The sequence below is a fragment of the Poromitra crassiceps genome (genome assembly GCF_964638095.1).
Source record: "Poromitra crassiceps genome assembly, chromosome: 12".
In the NCBI taxonomy this organism is placed as follows: Eukaryota; Metazoa; Chordata; class Actinopteri; order Beryciformes; family Melamphaidae; genus Poromitra; species Poromitra crassiceps.
The window spans coordinates 37,328,309-37,350,959 of record NC_139632.1 but is presented as its reverse complement, the minus strand read 5'-3'; the positions used below and the strand labels follow the sequence as shown (position 1 = coordinate 37,350,959).

Here is a 22,651-nt window from a genome sequence, read left to right as displayed (position 1 = left end):
TAGGCTATATATCATCATGTTTAAGTGTAGTAATATGCCCACATGTGACTTTTTATGACTGAAGATCTATTTTACATGCTATCCTTAGTTGCATCAATATCTGGGTGATTTTAGGGGTGGGACGATACATCGATCTGCATGAATTCATCGATTCAATGATCAGTGATCCAATAGCATCGATTCACAGTGAAACGGTCGATGTAAAGGGAGTGGAGGTCGTGGACTACCTAATTCTGTAAAACTCGCAAATTCTGTCTGATTTCCCTCAGTTAACTGTGACAAGTGATATATCATAAATGTCTCATTTTTGGCCAATATACTATAGCCTATATAATATACAGCACAAAATACAGTACATAAAACAAAATATGCAATATATTTTTGAGGATAATACAGTATGTTCCGTCTTCTGTCATGTTTCAAAATAATAAAACAAAAAACAAAAAAAAGGTGCGCTAATGGCACATCATCTCCAGAATGTCCACCCCAAAAATGGGCATGCACGCTAATTTCTAGTATAAATGATAAAGGAGTAAATCTGGAATTACGAAACAAGACAAATGTCATGAAGCCGATTTCTTTACTGAAACAAACAAATGATGTTTACAAAATGCTTGAATGATAATCTGGAAGTCCAGTATGTATCTTCAGTATCACGTGGATGGGGAACAGGCCTAAAGTGCTGACCAGGAGGAGACAACAGAACAGGCGGCTCCATCTCCTGGCTGCACAGTTAACATCTCAAAATAGACTACATGACATTTATAGCTCTCACAGACTTCTGTGGAAAATACACATAGAACATGTTTTATAAAACACAATAAAATAGAATAGAAAACTCCCTCTCCCCTTCCCATGTACAACTCTGTTCATACTTTGTGAAGAATAGACGTGAACGCACGGACTTGTAACTGGTGAGCACTAACTAGAAAACTATCATTCCTCTTTTCTGAAAGCCTCACACTGTGACCAGAGCAAATTACAGGAGAACCATGGACATCTGAGTCCACCTTGTCCCTATAATAAGTGCATTGTGATGGATGAACTTGGCCAAGTGGAGAAAGGGGTACACAATCTGTAAGACGCCTTATAAATGTACAATTAACATTGTAAAAACAGACTTTTTGACAAATTTGCAATGGCAGCACACGATTCAAAATGTCCTCTCAAACTGGACTTAAATAAAAGTGCAATGCACAACTTTCAGTAGAAGAGTAAGGAACCAACTGAATAGACAAAGCGCATTAAAAATCAGAATGGGTTCTCTTAAAATTCATCTATATATTGTAGAAAAAATATATAACGTACATCGTTCAACCTCAGCCTCCACAGCATCCTAGACTCATATCTGTATCGCAGAGGTTACCTTCTCAAAAGCACCATAATAAATAGGCTGGTAAAAACAACTCTAAAAATGGAAGTTATATTCATTGCCTCTACAAGATTAAGTGGAAAGGAATGCTGTTAATATTGTAGCAATAGAGGAGGCATATCAGTTTAGAAAATGGCATTGCACCCTCTTTTAATTCAACTTCTGTACACACAGCACCCCAAAACGGAAAAATAACCAACTGGCAACGTTAATCGAAATGTTTAGTAAAGAGCAGTTAACTTTACGTTACTGCGGATGAAAAGCTTATGTCACCCTTGCCCGGGTGTAGGGGTTATGTTTTTAATGTATTATTGTCAAAACGCTACTTTAGTGAGCCAATGCTATCGCCTCGTATTGCTTTCAGTAACGCTGTCTGTTCATGTGTAGACACAAAAGTGACCACTAGTGGGCACTGCGGGGCCTGCACATCAGCTACTGCACTTGGCTTGGGCTTCCCTTCCCGTTGTAAAGATGGGAAGGAAAAATGCTCGTTTCCTAGGCGATCCCAGGCAAACAATGAAAACACACTCCTATTTGAGTTAACAAAGCTGGGTGAATGAGCAATAAAAAAACTCAAAATAATAATAATAATAATAATACAGCCCAATGTGGGGTTCCTGAAGGAAGTCATTTTGAGCTACACTCTCTCAGTGGCTAGCTGCTAAGTTAAAGGAGAATTTCGAAATTTTTCAACCTGGACCCAATCCTCCTAACAGCCATGGTGTACGTATGCCCCGCCCACCTCGGCTCCAGCCGTGCATGTACGTCCACTGAAAGAACATGCTTTTGCCACTGACAAGCTCCGATTGTTATTATGAGAGAGAGAGAGAGAGAGAGAGAGATGCGTTGTTGCAGGAAGTCAGCTGTGGTGATGGAATACAGAAAGCATAGCTTATTGTATCTGAAAGATTTTGCAAGTAATGGCTGAATATTTCGCTGATTTCGAGAACATGCACAAGGCATTTTAATTTGGTGGCCGCCCGTATTTATTTGAGCCAGCGTATGCGGATGAAGAGCTCCAAAAAACTGAAGAGCGGGCATGGAGAGAGAGAGAAGCAACAGGCCGAGAGAGGGCGAACAAGCTGCTGCAAAGTAAATACAATCGTTTGTGTTCTCTCTCTCACTCTCCTACTGTAATACAGTAACAATCTGAGCCTATCTCTTTGCCAAAACAAGCTCGTTAGTGAATGTATAAGGACGCTTCGCTTATGATCGCGATCTTGGTCAATACTGGACAAAAATCCAGAAATTGTTGTTCAGATTAGTCAGAAAAAGTTAGGAGAACCGGGTCCAGGTTGAAAAATACCGAAATTGAGCACAGTTCCAGTCTATCAGTGCTGGTGGTCTGCGGATGAGTCGACACGTTTTGAGGCTACTCCATGATGGCTCTGTAAATCACAGGTTCAATGTAGTCCCCTCTGTAGCGCGAGTTGATCACCCTCTGTCTCTTTGACTCCTGGATAATCTCCTTCTCTTCGAAGATCCCGTCGAAACGCATGTCTGACGCCTTCGACTGGAGAGACAGAGAAAGGGGGGGGGGGGGAATGGGGATTCATGCATTTGGTTTAGACACAGCAAACGAAACATACTATAGTAGGAATTCACCCCTTAATTCATGCCAAATCCCCTTAAAATTAGTTAAGGGCATAATTGAGGAGACAGGAACTCTCCATTAAGAACTCATTAAGAACTCTGTAAACCTGAACAAAAGGCATAAACAAGCAAAAAAATCACTAGATGTAGATTTTCTAGTGTCTTTATGAATCAAACCATGATACTAACCGTACTTTATTTAAAAGCGTTATTACTTTTAATGGACAGTTCATGTTTAATGTAATGAGAAATTAAGGATGTTTCAGGGATTAAATTAGAGTGTTTGCAATGCTTTCATAGTGACATGATGCTCTGTTGTTGATGTTGTTGTTTTAACATAATCCCCTCGTGATGTAGTGCAACATTTGTAAATCCCAGTTCGTTTTCTAAACAAAACCCAATTAATCTCTTTGTCGATAATGCAAGAAACCTGAGATCCTAGGAAATTGTAAAGTTGAAATCCAACACTTTGCCCTCACCAGTCTGGACTTGACTCTCTTGGGGAGTTCCTCGTCCAGAGTGTAGACGTCATCTCTCTTGGTTGTTAGCTGCGAGCCATCCTCAAATTCCACCTGCACCATGTAATAGTAATAGTCAGTGTGTTTCTGGATAAACACGGTAAACATGACTTCCACCCAGTCAATGGGCCGCGCTTTTTGACTCAAATTCATTAAGGGGGCCAATGAGTTCCATTTCTGATTTTGTGCAGATTTTGATGAAATATATGGTTCTTCTTAGTCTTACCAGGTACATTTGGATCACATGAGCTGCCACAAATTTGGCCCCGTAGACCAAGCCGTCTGTCCATCGCACCTGACACACCTCGCCCTGGGGTGGGGGCCCGAGCTGGGCGCAGTCCCGGCTCTGTCGGACAAAACATACAGCACATCTTGTAGTTCTGAGCAAAGAAATACATTTCTCCAACCGCTGCATACAACCACATCATGGGTTGACGTGGCACCTTGATGTTTTAAATGTAATTATTATGATCGTTATTTTACTCCACAAAGTAGGAAACATGACGCTCGAATAAAATATTGTTGTCTGTTGAAGGACACATTTTGAAATGGTTTACAGGCAAAACTCATTTAATGTACTTTTAAAATGCTAAGATTGAAAAAACGACCCAAGCCTACCACAATGTCCTCAGGGAACAGATTGTCGCTGAAGGAGCCGTCGTCAAAGTTGACTTCGTAAAACGTCTCCTTGGTCAGCTGCACCACGTCACACTGGTAGTAGCGGCCATTCTTGTGCTTGCATATCACCTTCTGTCCCACAGTCAGCTCATGCATGGCTGCTTTATTGCGCTGTGAGAGGAGATACATTAGATGATTAGAGTAGCCAGCCAGTGACTTTCTGTTCTGGGGCCTCTTGCCTCATCGTAATGCAATCCAAATCAACCTGTGAAACTTCCATTAGTGGTGTAGGAACCCGGAAGTGAAAACGGTACCGGTGCGTCCGCTTGCCAGAGTCTCACCAGCCGGCCGGGCTTACCTCGATCTGAGTGGGGCCTTTGTGCCGGCAGCAGGTGACGTAGACCACGAAGGGCCACTGGTCGGGCTGCATCAGGACCCCGGCGGCCTGGGCACAGGTGGGGTGGTAGGCGGTGGGACAGCGGCCGTGAGAACACTGCACACAGCAGCCAGAAGCCTTCTTCATCCGCTTCTTACAGTAGTAACATTTCTGCCAGAGAGGAAGTGAAAAGACTCATGTGATGTGAGGCAGCAACACGCTGTGTGAGTAGTACAGACTGAAGCCTCGAGGTGTTCATCACAAGACCTCACACTGGGTGGATGTTCCTTCAGTTTGGCTTTCAGGTCCATTGCGGTTTTGCTTCTACAAGTTGCAGTACTAACATTGTTGACATTTGGATATGTAAAGTGGATATTTATACTAGAGATGCATCGATTAATCTATTAGATTTGTAAGAGCCAAATATGTGTGAAGTTGGTGTAATGCCCTTTTTTGATGGCTCTGTGGTGGTGGGTGGAGTCTGGGGGAAGGTGGCCGGCCTACAATTACAGGTCTGGCAGTAATCACACTCAGGTGCGTTGGTTTTGCTATCGAATGCTGGAAGCAAACAGTTTTTGACCGTCATCATTTGTGCAGATGGTTTTGTAGCCTTAGATCCGTTATTATTATTTTATTTGTGCAAGTTATGTGTCCTACACAAGTGCATGATTGTTTATCGTTATATGGACGAAGGTGAAAATAAACACCATACCAACACGTATTCCTGTATGAGCTGTGTTATTCACATCACCAGCTGCGTTAGGAGACGCGTCAGCTACACGCTAAATCTGATAGCAGCCACCCCTCAACGGCGTAGGTTTGTTTTGATTTTTAGGAGTCAACTCGACCTTACAAGATTAATCTACAACTATTTTTATAATCAATTAATCGGTTTGAGAACATTTTTAAGAAAAAAAAGAGTAAAAATCATCTAATTCCAGCTTCTTAAATGTGAATATATATATATATTTTTTTTAACTGAATATTTTTGGGTTGTGGACATTTTTCACTATTTTCTGACATTTTATAGTACAAACAACTAATCGATTAATCAAGAAAATAACTGACAGATTCGAAATCGAAAAATAACTCCGTGGATTATATATATATATATCTATATCTATAGATATATCTATATATATCTATATATATATAGATATATATATCTATATATATCTATATATATATAACTGCTCAATGGATTATATATAACTGCTCCGTGGATTATATATATATGCCGAATTGAAGAGTGGCGCCTGGTAATCCATTTTATAGGCCTATCTCTGTATAATCAAGAAACGTTAAATTCATGTCGGTAAGGGTAACTCTGGGGAATGTCCAGACCTGATTCAACGGACATAGTCCAGAGTTCATGTCTGAAAGTGGCTTCATGAAATTGCAGACCTGGAAAATAAAGCGTTTGCGATCCTTTATTTTATTTCAGTTTACGGTACTCTAGTAATGTTTTTGCTAGGCAGTAGTACTGTGCTAAACAACACACTCCCAAGAAAAACCCTGCTACTTTTGGATGACAGCCCCTTATAAAAGGCATATGTCATGTTATGCTAAGATAGTAATGATCTGAACTCACCAGTTTAAATCTCTGCAAAGGTATTCCACTCAGATCCACAGGACTTCGTTCGGTGATGTTGACAAACCGCGCCTCCAGCACGGCCACAGCACACATCACATGTACCCACCTGCAACACATGCACAACAGCCATGGTAAGCCACATGCACATTTTTCACAAGATAATAACACATACTCCTACTGTCTAATAATACTCATTACACACTTCTCCTATACTTTTATAAATAGACTATACTATTACCTGTCCTGTTTCGAGTGTTGCAATGATAATTACTTGACCCATTACATTATTACTGCATTACATTATGTCATTTAGCAGACGCTTTTATCCAAAGCGACTTACAATAGTTGTCAACAGTAGTGAAATCAACTGTGCAGCTGTCTTCATCAGCTAAGACTTTAAGAGGAATAAGTAGCGTTGGTTGAAAGTTGTTTTAAGAAGGAATAAGTAGCTTTTACAGCTTTTTTGTGTGCTTTTATTTAGAAGAGGAAATCAAGAACGGCCCAGGTGTAGCCTGAAGAGGTGTGTTTAGAAGTCTCTCGCCAAAAGATGGACAGTGGACCATCTGCCTTTGCTTAAAATATTTTTCCTGTGACTACGAACAATTCGCTTTTTTTTTTTTTTTTGCTTTTTTCAAAATATTATTTTTATATAAGCATTCTTTCTCAAAGGATGAAATATTTTATTATAACTATTCTTTCTGAAAGGATGATATTTTTTCATCTGCTTGGGACACAGGCTATAGCTTGGGATGCTTGGGACACAATAATTTGCTTGGAATCACTGAATGTAAAGTGTGTGTATATATATATATATATATATATATACTGCACTGGAGACTGGTAGGTTTAATGCTACCCCTGAAGAAGACAGACTTTGTTTGCTCTGTGACCTGGGTGAAATTGAGAATGAGATTCATTTTCTATTCTATTGTACTGTCTATGATGAGGTAAGGGAGATACTGTTCAGTAAAATGTCCTCTATTTATGTTGACTTTTTTGAGATGGACGATTATGAAAAACTCGAGTTGTGTTTTAAGAAAGGCACTTTCTTTATTGGAAACTTTCTTTCCCAGGCATGGGAGCTAAGGCAAAATGTTATGTTCAGAAAATGATGTAATGATTTTGTTTTGCTGATATGGTGAATGTTATGTTATGCTGTGATTTAGTTTTATTACTGCGGCGTTGGCGTATGTTGTACTGCATAATATATCATATGTGTGTCTTGTAAGCCCATGAGGGCTGGGCACTGTCAAGTGCATGACACATTTAATAAAAATCAATCAATCAATCAATCATATATATATATATATATATATATATATATATATATATATATATATATATATATATATATATATATATACTATATTTTTTTTTATATATATATTATTATATATATTTTGTCCCTTTCACCCAGTGTCCTGAAGACTCAACAACTTACTTGTTGTTATTGGCTTTCTGCAGGGCTCCGCCCCTCAGCAAACACAAACAGCAATTCTGCAAAGACGAGACACAGTCAATCAACTCTCCTGACAATGTTTGGAGTATTTTCTCTTCCACTGCCGTGACATGTTAACTTTACTGGTATCCCAGCAAATGGCTACAGCTACTGTAGCTGCAAACAAGCTCATTAGTGCCATCTAGTGATTTAAGAGAGAATGTGTGAGGGGAAAATAACTGCGGTTCTATGGGTTCTATGGATTCTTGAACACTAAACATTGTCCATCTCATCTCATCACGGTCCAGGAAGAAGGAAAACAAAACGCTTTAGCATAACTGAAGAACAAATGTGGAATGACTAATAAATATATACACTGAGAATAATTTGTACTATTTACACACTGAGACTTATCCCGTTGAAAAGCAACAGGAACAAGCCGTGTTGAGTAAATGCACCCTGTGAGTGTCCACTGACCTCAGTCATGGCGTTGTCCTTGCAACGCGCGCACTTCCACTCCTTGGTCACACTGGCTGGGTCTACACCATAGCAGCCTAGAGTACACACACACACACACACACACACACACACACACAAACACACACACACACACACACACACACACACAATCTAACACATCTGTTGCAGTCAGAGCAACTTCTGCACTGTGTTACAGAACTAGAGAGCATAGAAAGGACAGTCCGTGTGTTTTTTTGAAATTGGTGCCGTATTGCCTTAGATCGCTTCAGTTGGCAGCCGCTTTCCCACATGCCCCTACTGGACTGAACAAGCTTTATTTTTTTGTTTGTTTGTTTTTGTTTTTTACCAATGACTGATCCTGAGGATCAGATTATTCCATCATGATGTTATTACAGAGATATCATTTCAGACAGGAGGTCGGCTTTCTTCAGGGCGCAATGCACTCTGGGTATGGAGGTCACGTTGGTCGAGATAGAAGTCAGCTGTGGAGGTGGGTGGGGAGGAAAGCTCAATATCTGCTCGTGTCGGGAAACCTGGGGGTAAGTCCCCCTTTAAGTAGCTATGCAAATTAGATGATTACTAAGATCATTCTATTATCTATTGAAACCCGAAAATAATATTTGAGATAGCAGCCAACTTAATCAATCTTAATTTGAACCAATTGCGCCGTAAATGACTCATATACCTGTATGTTGTGCGAGCATGTGCTTAGAAAGAATTACAGCCGGTGTGAGACTGCGTTTGTGGACTCGTTGAGGATTCTCCTGGTGAAACATCTTGTAACGTGTGATCCCCTGTCGCAGCTCAGTCATATAGTGTGAAAACTCAATTGACACAAAGACATCGACTGACGATTGGCAACTGTCGGGTAGTCTGTACGAGCAGTTACTGCTTCTGTTTTTGGTTTTTGACATCAACAAAATCACCCTTTCTTTCCCGTGTTTTAGACCCTACGCTTGAACAGAAATATTCAGTTAATTTGCATATTCATAACAACAACAGGAATAATCAGCGTATCCTGAAAAAGATCTTAACCAGAGCGCGGCCAAATTCCAGATTACTTGTGTATGTAAGTGTAGCCATTGTGACACATTTATAACCAACAGCGACTTAAGGTAGTCAAAGTAAGTGCGAGGCAGCAACATGTGATTGAGGTGGAGTGTAAGTACTGACTGGTGTGAACGCGGACGCTGCATTGGGAGCAGCTGATGAGGAGGCTGGTCCCGTCCTCCTGCAGGTGGGGTGTGACGGGCTGGTCCTCACACTCAGAGTCCTCCTCTGTGATGGTGCTGAAGCACATCTCTGGGATCAGAGGCTTGGTCCGCATCCGCCCACCGGACACCATCACCGGACTGTCTGCACCGTTTGCACATTCCGTCTGGGAGCAGACAGAGCACATGATAACATTATGCTTAAAACACCTAACATGAATTAGAAACTCAACAGCCATTTTGCCGTGGTGCTAGTTTTTTTTTTTAGAATTGACTAAATCCATATTAGCTATCCCCCCCCCCCATTTTTTACACCAATATCATTATCACTCTCAATTGCCTGCCTATTTAAAAAGCGAAATCTGGTGTATTTTTCCACAGGAGGTCCATAAGTACAGGCTCTGTGTGTTCCCAGCATCTCTCAGGAATATGCTGAGAATAAGAACTGCTGACCAGGATCCAAAATTATATATCCCACACCTCAGTCTTCGGTCTCTGTAAAATGTGCTTCTCTGCCCCAAACTGGACCTGTAAACTATAACCAGCTATGCCACTCTCTCCCTGCGGATCTTAGCAGAGTACCAGCTGTGCCACTCTCTCCCTGCAGATCTTAGCAGAGTACCAGCTGTGCCACTCTCTCCCTGCGGATCTTAGCAGAGTACCAGCTGTGCCACTCTCTCCCCGCAGATCTTAGCAGAGTACCAGCTGTGCCACTCTCTCCCTGCGGATCTTAGCAGAGTACCAGCTGTGCCACTCTCTCCCTGCGGATCTTAGCAGAGTACCAGCTGTGCCACTCTCTCCCTGCGGATCTTAGCAGAGTACCAGCTGTGCCACTCTCTCCCTGCGGATCTTAGCAGAGTACCAGCTGTGCCACTCTCTCCCTGTAGATCTTAGCAGAGTACCAGCTGTGCCACTCTCTCCCTGTGGATCTTAGCAGGTGTTTTTCTCCTCGACAACAGAAGTTGCGCGGCTGTGTCTCTCTGTGGTGTCAACACACTTTGTGCTCTGAGCTTTCAGTCACGGTGTTTGATCTGCTTGTCCTTCTGCTCGCCCAGGACAATTTACCGCCCAATCTTTTTTGCCACCTACTGTACATTGTGTCAGGCAAAATCAGATTAACCTAAAAGCTCATTAAAGAGCCAGATAAATGACAGCACCAAGGACATCCCAATCTTCTTATATATGTATATATAATATATATATATATATATATATATATATATATATATATATATATATATATATATATATATATATATATATATATGCAATTCTGACCATACATGTTATCTCTTGCTGTGATGAGACCTGCCTAACGAGGAAAGCCATTGAATGAATGAATGATTTCTGCAATTTGAAATGCAGAAGTTCATATTGCGATTCCCCCCCCCCCCCTCTCTTCCTCTGATTACGGGTAATTGTTCAGCTCTAGTAGGAGGAGAAAAGTTCTACCAATGTTCTTGCAATCCCTACCGCTCTTTTGATTGGACGAGCATGAGTCTGCTTTGTGCTCACCCGCTGGTATGTGTGGAACAGCATGCAGATGGAGCAGTATGGAGGCTTGGTGCCCATGCGCTGGTTGTACTCCCTCTCTTTCTTCAGGTTGGGCGGTCGGCTCTGCCACAGGTGGGCCAGGGGTTTGGCCCAGCTCTCCCCCTGCAGACCTCCCTCCTCCACCGGCTCCTCCTCCGGCAGCTCTGAGGCGCGGACACAACGAGGACATCATTCATATCCGGTCCAATATTGGGGAATTAAAAAGGCGTGTGTTGTGAAACCACAACACAGACCGTCATCTATCATTCAATCAGCTTCTGTACATAAGTCAATACTTTTGATCCTCTGGACAGTGGGCACTGCTGCTTCATTGTATTAATTGAATTCAATATAAGCTTGATTATATTATCAACACATATGCGTTACTTTTGCATCGTCAACCAATGTTCATGCTATATCATTATGACATGCCTCATAATAGATTATACGTACATACATTCTGGTATGACTGTGTTTGTGAGACAGACAGTTGTACTCGTACTTTTGTTTGGTGTTTTAACATTGTTGCGCTACAGTATTTAAGAGAAGATGATGTTGACGTGACCGCCAGACCTTCATCACTCATGCCATCCTTAATGAGTGGGTGATGCCCTGGCAGCTTTCCTAGATGGGTGGCTGGCTCTTCGTCTCCAGTCATGTCCTCTGCCCCCTGCTGGAGAAAAATCAGCTTGTGTCAGCTTCACAATCCAGCCTGGATGGTATTTTTCAACACTTCTTAATGCAACACATATAGCAGTCTTATACTGCACCTAACCCAATCTGGAACCCAGGGTCTATCAGTCTGACGACTAATAAGACTCTGGGACACACGGTCCAGATTTCTGGGCTTCTGGGGCCGGTTGCACCAACTGGTCTTACGACTGGTCTTAAGCTAAGTCGGTCGTAACTTTACGACCTAACAGCTACGCCGGTTGCACCAACCTGAGAAAGCCTTTTTCTCACTAAGACCGGTCGTACATATTACGCCTAGTCCAGAGCAGGCGTAAGGTGCAGTATAGACGGTTTTCACCTGTGTGTTGCGCAATAGTCACAACCCCTCAGCACGGCTGTATTCAGCCCTCAATTATAAACCGCAAACCGGAGTACGTTATAAACGTTATAAATATAGTCACGACGTTAACAACTAACCAATGCTGGGGGTCCGTATGGAAAGTTTAAATCGAAATGGTTAAAAGTTAAATCAATTTGGTCATTCAGTGGCATTTTACTGCCATGTAACGCTAACATTAGCCACACAGCCGATTACCCATCCGCGGAGCGTCATTTGACGTCAGCACACTCTTCTAAACAGGTCGCGTGCCGCATTCCAGTGGGCATTCCCATGCTTTCACATGGACGTGCATCGCTACGACCGGCGTAGTTAAGACCAGATGTAAGCCCTGTTGGTGCAGGCGTAAGTCCACTCTAAAGACTGGTCTTAACTAAGACCGACGTAGGAGTTACGAACAGGCATAGTTAAGACCACTTGGTGCAACTGGCCCCAGGTGTACAGCGGACGTCCCGCCAACAGGGTCCCAAAAGCACGCACAAATCGCTTGAGGGACAGTTTCTTCCCGCAGGCCACGAGACTCCTTAACATACACAAATAGTGTAGTAGCTATACTGTACCATACTGTAGCTGCTACCATTACGTATGTCTAATGTTTAATTGTATGTTTAATTAGGTATATGCTATTTGCACCTGTGCAAACAGAACGTCGACTATGTTTAAGTATGTCTAAAGTATGCACATGCCATGTGCACCTATGTGCAGTGAATATGTCACTGTCTCTGACTTGTCTTATCACTCTACTGCCTTATTGCTTGTTGTGTCTCTTGTTGTTTTTGCACTCATATGCCCTGTTATATTTTGTACTATGTTGTAAACAGAGTCCACAGCACAAGAATTTCACACGTGATACTTGTACTACGGAGTGACAATAAAAATCTTGAATCTTGAATCTTGAAGACTTCCACTACCGTGCGCTGCGGTCATTGTTTACAGTCAGATTGACATGAGAATGGAGCTGGAGTATGTGATCATAGTGTGCTTCCTACAGTAGCGTATCTCCAGGTGCACTCAGCTCTGCTCACCTGTTGGTGGTCTTTGTCCGTCTCGTTGTCGCTGCTGTCGCTCTTGCTCTCCAGCTTGGGGGGCGGGGCTTCTTCCTCTGCGTAGTTTTCCTTGGCGTAGCTGTGGACGTGCAGCACGTCGGCGGGGCTGAGCGTGCGCTGGAACAGCCCGTGTGGCGGGCTGGAGCTGCTGGCAGGCTGAGGCTCCTCCCCCCCGCCCGGAGCCTCCGCCTCTGCCTGGCTGTCCACCGGCTCGGGGGGGGCGGGGTCTCCGGCGGAGACCACGTCGTTTTTCACTTTTTTGGCGGAGCTTCGTCTCTTGGTCTTGGAGGCTTTCCTAGCATTGGCTTTAGACGGAGATTTAGGCTGTGGCTTGACATATTTCTCCTTCTTTGGTTCTACTTTGACTTTCACGGGGTCTGAAAGAAGACGCAGGGAAACAATAGTAAACCTATCACCCGCCCATACCAATTTCACTTATGTTTGCTGATAGACCCTTAGCATTAGCATCAGCATCATCAGTCATACTACATCAGTGGTCTTCAACAGGTGGTCCGGGGCGACCAGGGTGTCCGCAGAGGTACTGCAACGGGTCCACCAATTTTCATCAGTAGTTTGTGAAATTTTTTGAAGATTTTTTATTTTAGACTAAAATAATAATATTGAGTAAACTCAAGAGGCAATAATAAGCTACTTTTGACAAAAATGATTTACAATGCGAATCCGATGAAGCAATATGCGAAACTCATTGTTCGCTCCTTCTTGATTTTTTTATGTAATCTATTAATAAAAAGAAGTGTCAACCCCGATATCCTGATGTGCGCTGGATTATAAATGTTAAAATAGCTCACGCTCAAAATGCAAAACAAGCTTATTTGATTTTTAATCGTAGGGGGCCCCTGCTCTGTTTCTCTATCAACCAAGGGGTCCTTGGGCTGAAAAAGGTTGAAGACCCCTATACTACTACATCATATATCTACACATAAGTATGTTTACAAACACAGCATATCTTCAGACTGTGGGTGGGAGGAAACTGGAGCACCCAGAGGAAACCCACGCAAACACGGGGAGAACATGCAAACTCCACGCAGAAAGGACCGGGGTGGAGATTCAAACCCACGACCTTCTTGCTGTGAGGCGACAGTGCTAACCACTGAGCCAGCCCAATGCTGCAGGTCTCCCTCTAGTGACTGATAATGTAGTGATGTGTCAAAATGAAAGAAAATGTCCTTCTAAATGGGTTGAATAGGTAATAAAGAAAATCATTGAAGTTTCATCTCACATCTCATTACGCTAAATCACCACTTGTACCTTTATATTTAAAAGGTATATCTTTTATTATGTGTATATTATTATATTACTCACAGCCAACTGTGATGCTGGGGGGGCGGGAAACTAAATTACGACCTATTATTTTTAAGTTAAGTTAAGTTATCCTTTATTTATCCCCGAGGGGAAATTCATCCTCTGCATTTTCATATTGTACCATCTGTTTGTTGTCAGACATGAGTTGAATTTATTACATAGTGAAGCCAAAACAAACAATGATACTTTGCCTTTGAGCTGTGAGGTACCTTTATCTGGCTTGATGGGGACTTTATCTGGCTTGATGGGGACTTTACCAGGCGACTGCTTCTTTGTCAGCTTGGCCTTCTTGCGCTGCGTCTCCCTGGCCTCCCTCTCTGTGAGCTCTGGCGTTCCATCCTCTGGAGCTTCAACGGCATCGTGCTGACGCTTTGTCCCAGTCTTGGGCTCTGGACTGGAGTATGGAGAAAAGATTTCTATGCCAATGTGCCTAGTTTACAGGTGCCTTTGAATTCGACTTATATTTTAATGGCCGTATCTTAGTTTGTGTTTTAGTGGGGTACACTGGACGCTATCACCATTTTTTCCACACCTAACATTAGTTCCCCCTCACTGCAGGAAAATAAAATATACTGTAGTGGAATAACTGGTAACAATAGTAGAAGTGGCTTTCTCAAAGTCAACGCAGTGAGTGTGAACACAGACCTTTTCTCATCCTGGACAGGATTTGTATTAGTGGCATCCTGGACGACGGCCTCACCGGGACTGCCCTTTGACGGCTCCTCTCCTGTCAGGAACTCAGCAGCCTCTGGCTCCACCTTCTCCCCTGACAGGAACTCAGCAGCCTCTGGCTCCACCTTCTCCCCTGACAGGAACTCAGCAGCCTCTGGCTCCACCTTCTCCCCTGACAGGAACTCAGCAGCCTCTGGCTCCACCTTCTCCCCTGACAGGAAGTCAGCAGCCTCTGGCTCCACCTTCTCTCCTGACAGGAAGTCAGCAGCCTCTGGCTCCACCTTCTCCCCTGACAGGAACTGAGCAGCCTCTGGCTCCACCTTCTCCCCTGTCAGGAACTCAGCAGCCTCTGGCTCCACCTTCTCCCCTGACAGGAGGTCAGCAGCCTCTGGCTCCACCTTCTCCCCTGACAGGAACTCAGAAGCCTCTGGCTCCACCTTCTCCCCTGACAGGAACTCAGAAGCCTCTGGCTCCACCTTCTCTCCTGACAGGAACTCAGAAGCCTCTGGCTCCACCTTCTCCCCTGTCAGGAACTCAGCAGCCTCTGGCTCCACCTTCTCTCCTGACAGGAAGTGGGCAGCCTCTGGCGTGGGCTTGGCATGGTCGATGGGCGCGTTGTCCTTCCCTGCCTTCCATAGCTTGTAACGCTCGGGCTGAAACTTGCGTACGAAGACGTCCATGGAGATCTTCACCATGTCCTGACGGCAGGAACACTGGGAGGAAAAGGAGATGGACTTTACCTTGAAGAGCTGTGAAGATACGTTACAGTGACAGAAACATGCACTCACACTCACACACCATCAAGACAATCTTCACATACTGAACACAAGATGCAGCCATTTCCTACCACCTGAGATCGGCTATTTCTAGCGACAGAGATGACTAATATATTCCTGAAGCTTTGGAATACCAGCGTTGCTTGTTTGCCGTAATCAATCCATCGCTGAGTGGCAAAGTTGGTGGATTCAGCGCAGTTGAAGCCATGGTTGAAACCAGCATGATAAGCAAAAGGGAACGTCACAATGAACTGCCCGGCCTCCTGAGTGACCTGAACACCAGAAAACAAACAGGAACATCATATCATCATAATATTCATTCATAGTTCCATTTTTATTTTATTTACTTGTTTGTCTTCACTGCCTGTTTGTTCAGCTCTTTCTAACGACTCCATTATATAAATAAAGTGTATTATATTGACTTCAGCAGAGACATCAAGTGAATGAAAGGTCACCTTCTCAAACGGTATGACATATTTCTTCAGGATTGAGGGCGAGATTAAAGTCATCTTGTGGCGCAGGAAAGCTTCACAGCTCTGAGCGTTCCCTGGAAAGAAACCTGGAAGCACAATCATCAACAATTTCATTTGAACTCATTCTGTCTTAGCTCGTTTGCTTTGTTCCGATTCATTCCATCGGAATTTCATTCCGATTCATTTCATTCCGTTCTATTTTCCCCCCAATTGTAGTTGGACCATTTTCCCCTCTGCCGATCTGGGGAGACCCGAGACTAGCACCATGCCTCCTCCGAGACATGCGCAGTTGCCAGCCGCTTCTTTTCACTTGACAGGGGCAGAATAACCGGCAGGACGTAGCACGTGGGAAGATCACGCTATTCCCACCAGTTCCTTTCCACCCAGATCAGGCGCCCCGACCGAACAGAGGAGGCATTAGTGCAGCGACCAGGACACATACCCCAATCCGGCTTCCCACCCGCAGACACCAGCCAATCGTGCCTGTATGGACATGGTTACGGAGGTAACACGGGGGTGCGAACCTGCGACCCTCGTGTTGGTAGGTAGGGAATCTACCGCTACACTACCCGGACGAAGCCCATACGTATTGAATAGAATGGTGAGATAAGCATATTGTCCCATCCCAAACAAAATCCAAATCATAAACGAGTCCCTGTAGGAACCCCTTACGTACCCTTGGCAAGTCGTTCCAGTCGTTTCCCATGTTCTGGTGGGACAACATACCTGTAGAAGAACAGAATAGTATTACTATCATGACTTTGAAGCACATACCTGTGATGTAGCAGGTTATGTGTACATATAAAAAAATGACTTTGGGATTGTATCTGTCTTTTTTATATATATATTTCCTTTCCTTCCAAAGTCAGGTTTGCTTGTTGTATAGCCTGTTTTTATACGCTAATGGAACACTGTTTTGGAAGTCATGGCAGTGTGAAAACACTGCAAATATGACTGCCAAGGACAAGTACTCGACTAACATTTAAAGTATGTCGTGGTGGAACTCCTATGAATTCAGTTCTATTGAGAGAGAAATCGCAAGGAATCACTGGACTTTTTCCGAATCTACCGTAAATTCCGGACTATAAGCCGCACCTTTTTTCCAGTTTTTTGGCCTTTTTTGGCCCCTGCGGCTTATATAACGGTGCGGCTTATCTATGGATTTTTTCAAAAAAAAAAAAAAAAAAAAAAAAAAAAATCTCTTTTTTAGCACTCTTTCTAACTATAAATCCTATATAACTATAATAAGTTTTAATTTCCTCTCTTGCCCTCTTTTCACCACACTGTATGACACTGTATGACACTGTGTGCACTGTAAAAAACAACACAGGTGGTGTTGTGTTATGTTGTTTTGTTGAAATGTTAATAAATGGGAGCTTCCTCTACAATCCCCTCTGTGCATGAACCCTTACATATGGTAATTAAACATTAAAACACAAAAAAAAAAAAAAAAAATACCATTAAAACACCCGCGGCTTATAGTCCGGTGCGGCTTATATAAGAAAAAAATAGTCAACTTTGAAGGTGCGGCTTATACACCGGTGCGGCTTATAGTCCGGAATTTACGGTAATTAGACAAGCAATTGTCACAATGGGGGGGGGGGGGGGGGGGGGGGGTAAGGTTTCTGGATTGACACAGAACGTGTTTTTTCCCCTCTTTCCTTTATAAGACGTGTGAGGATCTGTTGTAGTGACCTTACCAGGACTTGGGCTCTCCGAAGTGAAGGTAGTTGATGCTGTACAGATCCATGTCCTCGGTGTGCCAGGCGAAGGTGCTCTTCCACATCCCAAAGTAGAGGTATGGTGTGTTCACTCCTTTGATCTTGATGCCGCTCTCATTCTCCACGATGTCCAGAATGGTGTTCAGATGGCCGATGTTCCACTCAGTGACATCCTGTGAGGGAGGGGTCACGTAAGGCAAGTGACTAACTTTAAGACATACTAAATTACCACAAACAAATGTGACAAAGAAGACCTCATCGAGAGGCGTAGCAGCTTTGACCAGACGCTTTTAATAATGACAAAACAATCGTTTGCATTTCTATTCTTGCTTTATGCTCAAATTTGTATTTACAAATAAAAGTAGATCCGGTCTGACAAACAGGAACTATCGATCCGAAACGGGATCTATGAATGGGAAGTAAAAATCACAACACTGCAAACTCGTCCCAGCTGCGCCCGAGTTTCAAACTAAGTGGAGTATTGCTTTAACTGTTAATGAAAGCAAGAAAGGAGGCAAAGAAGAATGGGTTGGTAGTGCGAGTACAAACGTAAAAGGTTTGCATCAACACAGCGAGGAGATAGATGTCAGGTGCAGATCACTGTACTATCCAATGGCTTAATCCCTATTGAAGACTCACTGGATCGTAGAGGCTTCCACTGACATCAGCTCCGTAGAGAGGAGGGTTGAAGGTCAGATTCTTCCAGAACTTCCTCTCCAGCTCTTCAAAATCCACATATCGGGGATTGCAGTACCTGGAGAGACAAATATTTTCAGGACATTCAGCTGCACTCATGTACTTTTTTATTTTATTTTTATTTTTACCTCTCCTAACGAATCACTTACCAATCAATGCCGCTCTGACAACATTTAGAAAGGTTCAGGGTAGAAGCTTAAACCAAAGGAAATATATACAGTAATACACCATCATGAAAGTCTCTAAAAAGGTCCTTATAGACGGTTTTAACTTGACAACAAAAACATTCTAAATTGAACCCCCGCTCACTTCCTGTTGCAGTGTTTGCTATCGACATTAAAAAAAAACATTCAAGTGCAGGACTGACCATTCCGTGAAAACCGTCTATACAGCTGAGCAGCGAAAACAAAAGTAATGATGTCGAGTGAATATTTCTGCAGTTTGCCGAATGCTGAGAAAAAGGAAGTGCTGTGGGGTTGCACTCTGGGGAAAACCGTCTATAGAGGAAGCTTGACTGAAGATCAAAAGGACAGACTTCCAAAGATCCTGAACGTCCGGTTAAAAGCACGCAGCATTCCTACAGTCATCGTGTGTTAAACAAACAATGTTCAGTCATGCAGATATTTTATATATACTGTTTTGTTTTTGTTTTTTTACTGAATATGACTCACTTGTCCAAGTTGGAGGTCTTGCGGAACTCGCGGACGGTCATTGGTTTCTTCTGGATGTTGTATTGTGTGAAGAGCCCTGACTGGCCGGTCACAACCTGCTGAATGGGGGTGGGAATCACCAGGTCGTCAATGTCGTCGTAGGTCCGCCTGGGCTTCCAGTCTTTAGGTGGAACAACCTGCAAAGACAGCATTGAGATTTCTCCAGCATCACTTCCCTGTGCTCCTGTTGTGTGTAGCTCGATGAGCAAGGCACCAACACACTGACAGGGTTCGGGGGTACAACTCCCTGTGTAGCTAATCAATCGAAGCAGAAGAAACATAGCCTGGTAAACCTTCCGATCACGTCGTGAACTCACATTTGTTTCGTTCCGCGCGACCCTCTGGCTTCCAGCCCGGGGGCGGGCCTTTTCAGAAATTACAATGTGCACGGGCCAACCAGGGACCTGCCTCGTAGTTGATTGATCGTAACCGGCCAATCGGGGACAAAGCAGTAATGACTGCTCCCATGGCTTTGCGGCTCGGGCAGTAACATCAACGTGCGTCAAGTTTATAAGTGCAGTTCTGTCGGGACAACCATAGTCAAAAATCTACTTTTACTGCAATATGCAATATTTCTATTTGTCGGTATGGCTCTGTTCTGGGAGAGCAGCAGCAAAGACCCGCAGGTACAGAACAGAGCAGCAGCAAAGACAACAGAAATGACAGTTTAAGTCAGACACAGCATGAAAGGAGGAGCTTGGGTGGAGGTGGGTCGCAAACGGCTTGCAGAGGAAGCTGAAAAAAGAAGGCAGAAATGAAGCAGCATTAAATAGGGCGCCCTGTAGGAGATTGACCAATTGAATGCCTAGAAGGAAATCAGCTGATGTGGGCTGGGTTTGTTGTGAGTGGAGCTTGACTCCGTGGCCGGCCAGAATTAACGCTATGCTCAATTTATTGCAGAAATAGACCCAATAACAACAATTAAACAAGAACAGGAGTATGCAACAGCGAAAACGGAAAACGTTTTCTCCGTTCTTCCGAGTGGATTTGGATTTGACTGTTTCTGACGCCGATTGGCTGAAGGACTGGATTTGGCGACGCTGATTGGCTGAAGGAGTTGTCTGAGCAAGTACTCACACCCACCGAAATGACTGTGGACTGCTTGGAGTCCAGACGGAACCGCAGGAAGGAAATAGAATGTGAGTTCATGGATCCGGATGGTTTTAACTAGGCTAAAAGAAACAACCAAACATCATGGAATTCTGAAGAATAAGAAAATATCAGAAAACGTACTTTTGCCATTCCGGCCTTGTGTGCCCCTTGTGACTCCATGTAGGCAATGTACCGACTGAAGTCTCTGAATTCCTCCTTTGAGGGGTTAAAGGTCATGATCCTGGAGCCGGCAGCTGGGGCTGCTGTGTCTGTGGTCATCTTGGCACTGCTACTTTGACCGGCCCCCTCTGCTCAATGGAACATGGGAATGAAAATATCCTGCTAGTATTAGTTATTTAATATGCATGAAATATTGTGTGTGCATTGTAGAACATACTGTATACATATTTTCTGAGTCTAAAATTGGCATAATAAATATAAATAATTAAATTAAACAGGGCTAAACAGACATAACTTAGTGAACCTGTGCACTCTGCAAATGCCACCGAGACCAATTCATGTCAAAGAAAGTTGCACTCCTGTATGTTTTTAACTTGACAACATAAACATTCTAAATTGCCCCCAGCTTTCCTATTGCAGTGTTTGCTAGTACAATAACTGGCAGGACATAAGCTAGGTTCCACAATGTTCTCTAGCAACACAATTCCGTGAAAACCGTCTATATAGCATTCCTGTATAGTTGACTTTGGCTTGTAAACATATTAGCTGCTAGCTAACAGCTTCTGTAGAAGCACTGTAAAAAGCAGAGTTTCTTCAACTTTTTCTGACTGTTATTGGTACCAAAACTGCGTGCCTTGTGTCATAAATGGGATTCTCTGTCAGTCATGTGCCAGTAATGTACTTTACTGACCCAGACAGACCCTCCTTGACCCAACTTGTCAGTATCGACTATAAGTGCTTACTACACAGCCGTGATCAAACTATATCTCAAAAAAGTTTAGTTAGATATGTGATATGTTAAGTTGCTTGCAAATCAATGCTATGATAAAGGAGTTAGCCAACAGAGGTGGTAGTTAACGTTATAACGGGTTAGCGGTTTCTGGCTTTACAGTAACGTTAGCGACACACTGGACTGGAGATTTAGAGACCCGCCCACTCGCAGTTGTAATTGGACAATATCCTGACTAAATACGTTTCTACGTTTGTGATTGGCTGAATGTGACGTCTGTTAAAACCAGGGCCCACTGACAGTCCTCTTCATCGGAAAAATATTGAGCTAGCCCGTTAGCTAACGTGCTATCTGCTGGCTAGATTGCCCTAACGTTACACGAATCAAAAAAAGTGTGGGCAACAATAACCTTACCATGACCACATGCACAAGTAAAGAGGAAGTTGTGGCAATATTAGGCAATGCAAGTCGCCGTGTAAAAAGTGGGGATAATTCCAAAAGAAGCCAGCGAAGTGTGCAGAAGAGTCAAAGATCTGACAGCTGCCTCCTCTCTCAGCTAAGCAGACATGTCTTGTTGCTGACCGTCAGCTTCTTGTGATCAAACTTGGAAATGCGCTTAGTTTCCTGCAAACGAGTCGGTGCTAAAGTGGTAAACATATACTTACATGCGCTGAAATGTAGGCGAGTTGTTTTTCCACCTCAGATCACTGCAAACAGAGTGTAAATACAGACATCATCAGTCCGGGTAGAAAAGATAGTCCTCCATTATTGCTAGTGACGCATGCCCAGTGTGTGTTTGTTTACATGAAGCAGGGGAGGGAGGGGCTTCCGTACACTTCAGACCAATCACAACGCCTTATTTCCTATAGACCCCTCCCCTCCGATATATTATGATAATTAAAGAAAAAACATAATGATTGACCTTTTAAAGTATGGTGCCCACTTGTGGATTTACTTGTGAGTTATTCATTTTAATACAAAACGTCTTTTTCATAGTGCTGTAACACATAATTTGCATGTATCTCCCTGTCTTTCTAGTTTCAATCAAGTTTTACTTTATATTAGTCAAGCCCGATTCTTTGATGCTGCAGCCCGATTGACTACTACCCTACTGTACATTGTGCAGAGCTCTCCCACTCAGCAGACAGTAAATAGGGGAGAGCCAGGACAAATCTATTTTCCTCTCAGTGATGTCATAAATTGTGACATCATCAGTGATGTCATAAGAGGCCCATTGATGATGTCATCAGTGATGACAGACAGGCCGCGCAGCCTAGGAATCGAGCACGCATAGCTCACGAGATGTCTAGTTAAATAATACAAGCAAAAAATATCAAGGTCTGTCTGAAGAAAGAGGCTTACTTTCAAGTGTGGATGATGACAGTCAAATGCCAAGGCACTCTGATTAGGTAAATAAATTAATAATGCCA

General features: G+C 43.3%; 1 protein-coding gene across 2 annotated transcripts; it reads right to left on the bottom strand.

Annotated features, from left to right (window-relative positions):
- Window positions 1-565: 565 nt before the first annotated feature.
- Window positions 566-21,982, bottom strand: LOC310787110 (lysine-specific demethylase 4A-like). 2 transcript variants are annotated; one of them, XM_083648454.1, is made up of 22 exons: window positions 21,887-21,982; window positions 20,453-20,619; window positions 19,181-19,356; window positions 18,453-18,567; window positions 17,793-17,986; window positions 16,769-16,818; window positions 16,075-16,178; window positions 15,754-15,891; window positions 14,817-15,556; window positions 14,381-14,565; window positions 12,828-13,225; window positions 11,307-11,406; window positions 10,716-10,897; window positions 9,163-9,367; window positions 7,987-8,063; window positions 7,513-7,568; window positions 6,069-6,177; window positions 4,460-4,648; window positions 4,102-4,272; window positions 3,710-3,829; window positions 3,445-3,537; window positions 566-2,885 (listed from the first exon to the last, which is right to left on the bottom strand). In XM_083648454.1, exons 2-22 carry the CDS (start codon window positions 20,588-20,590, stop codon window positions 2,745-2,747), a joined length of 3,681 nt encoding a protein of 1,226 aa, XP_083504580.1. In that variant the 5' UTR covers window positions 20,591-20,619; window positions 21,887-21,982; the 3' UTR covers window positions 566-2,744. The 2 variants fall into 2 exon arrangements, with proteins under 2 accessions (XP_083504580.1, XP_083504581.1); XM_083648455.1 differs by having other exon boundaries at window positions 11,307-11,403.
- Between the last annotated feature and the right edge of the window lie 669 nt (window positions 21,983-22,651).

What these genes read in the sequence shown, in the direction of transcription:
- LOC310787110 (XM_083648454.1), bottom strand. Translation starts at nt 20,590, where the DNA reads ATGACCACAGACACAGCAGCCCCAGCTGCCGGCTCCAGGATCATGACC. An exon ending in ACAAGGCCGGAATGGCAAAA is followed by an intron (nt 19,357 to 20,452) that starts GTACGTTTTCTG and finishes CTGTCTTTGCAG; the next exon opens with GTTGTTCCACCTAAAGACTG. An exon ending in TGTTCCACACATACCAGCGG is followed by an intron (nt 9,368 to 10,715) that starts GTGAGCACAAAG and finishes GTCTGCTCCCAG; the next exon opens with ACGGAATGTGCAAACGGTGC.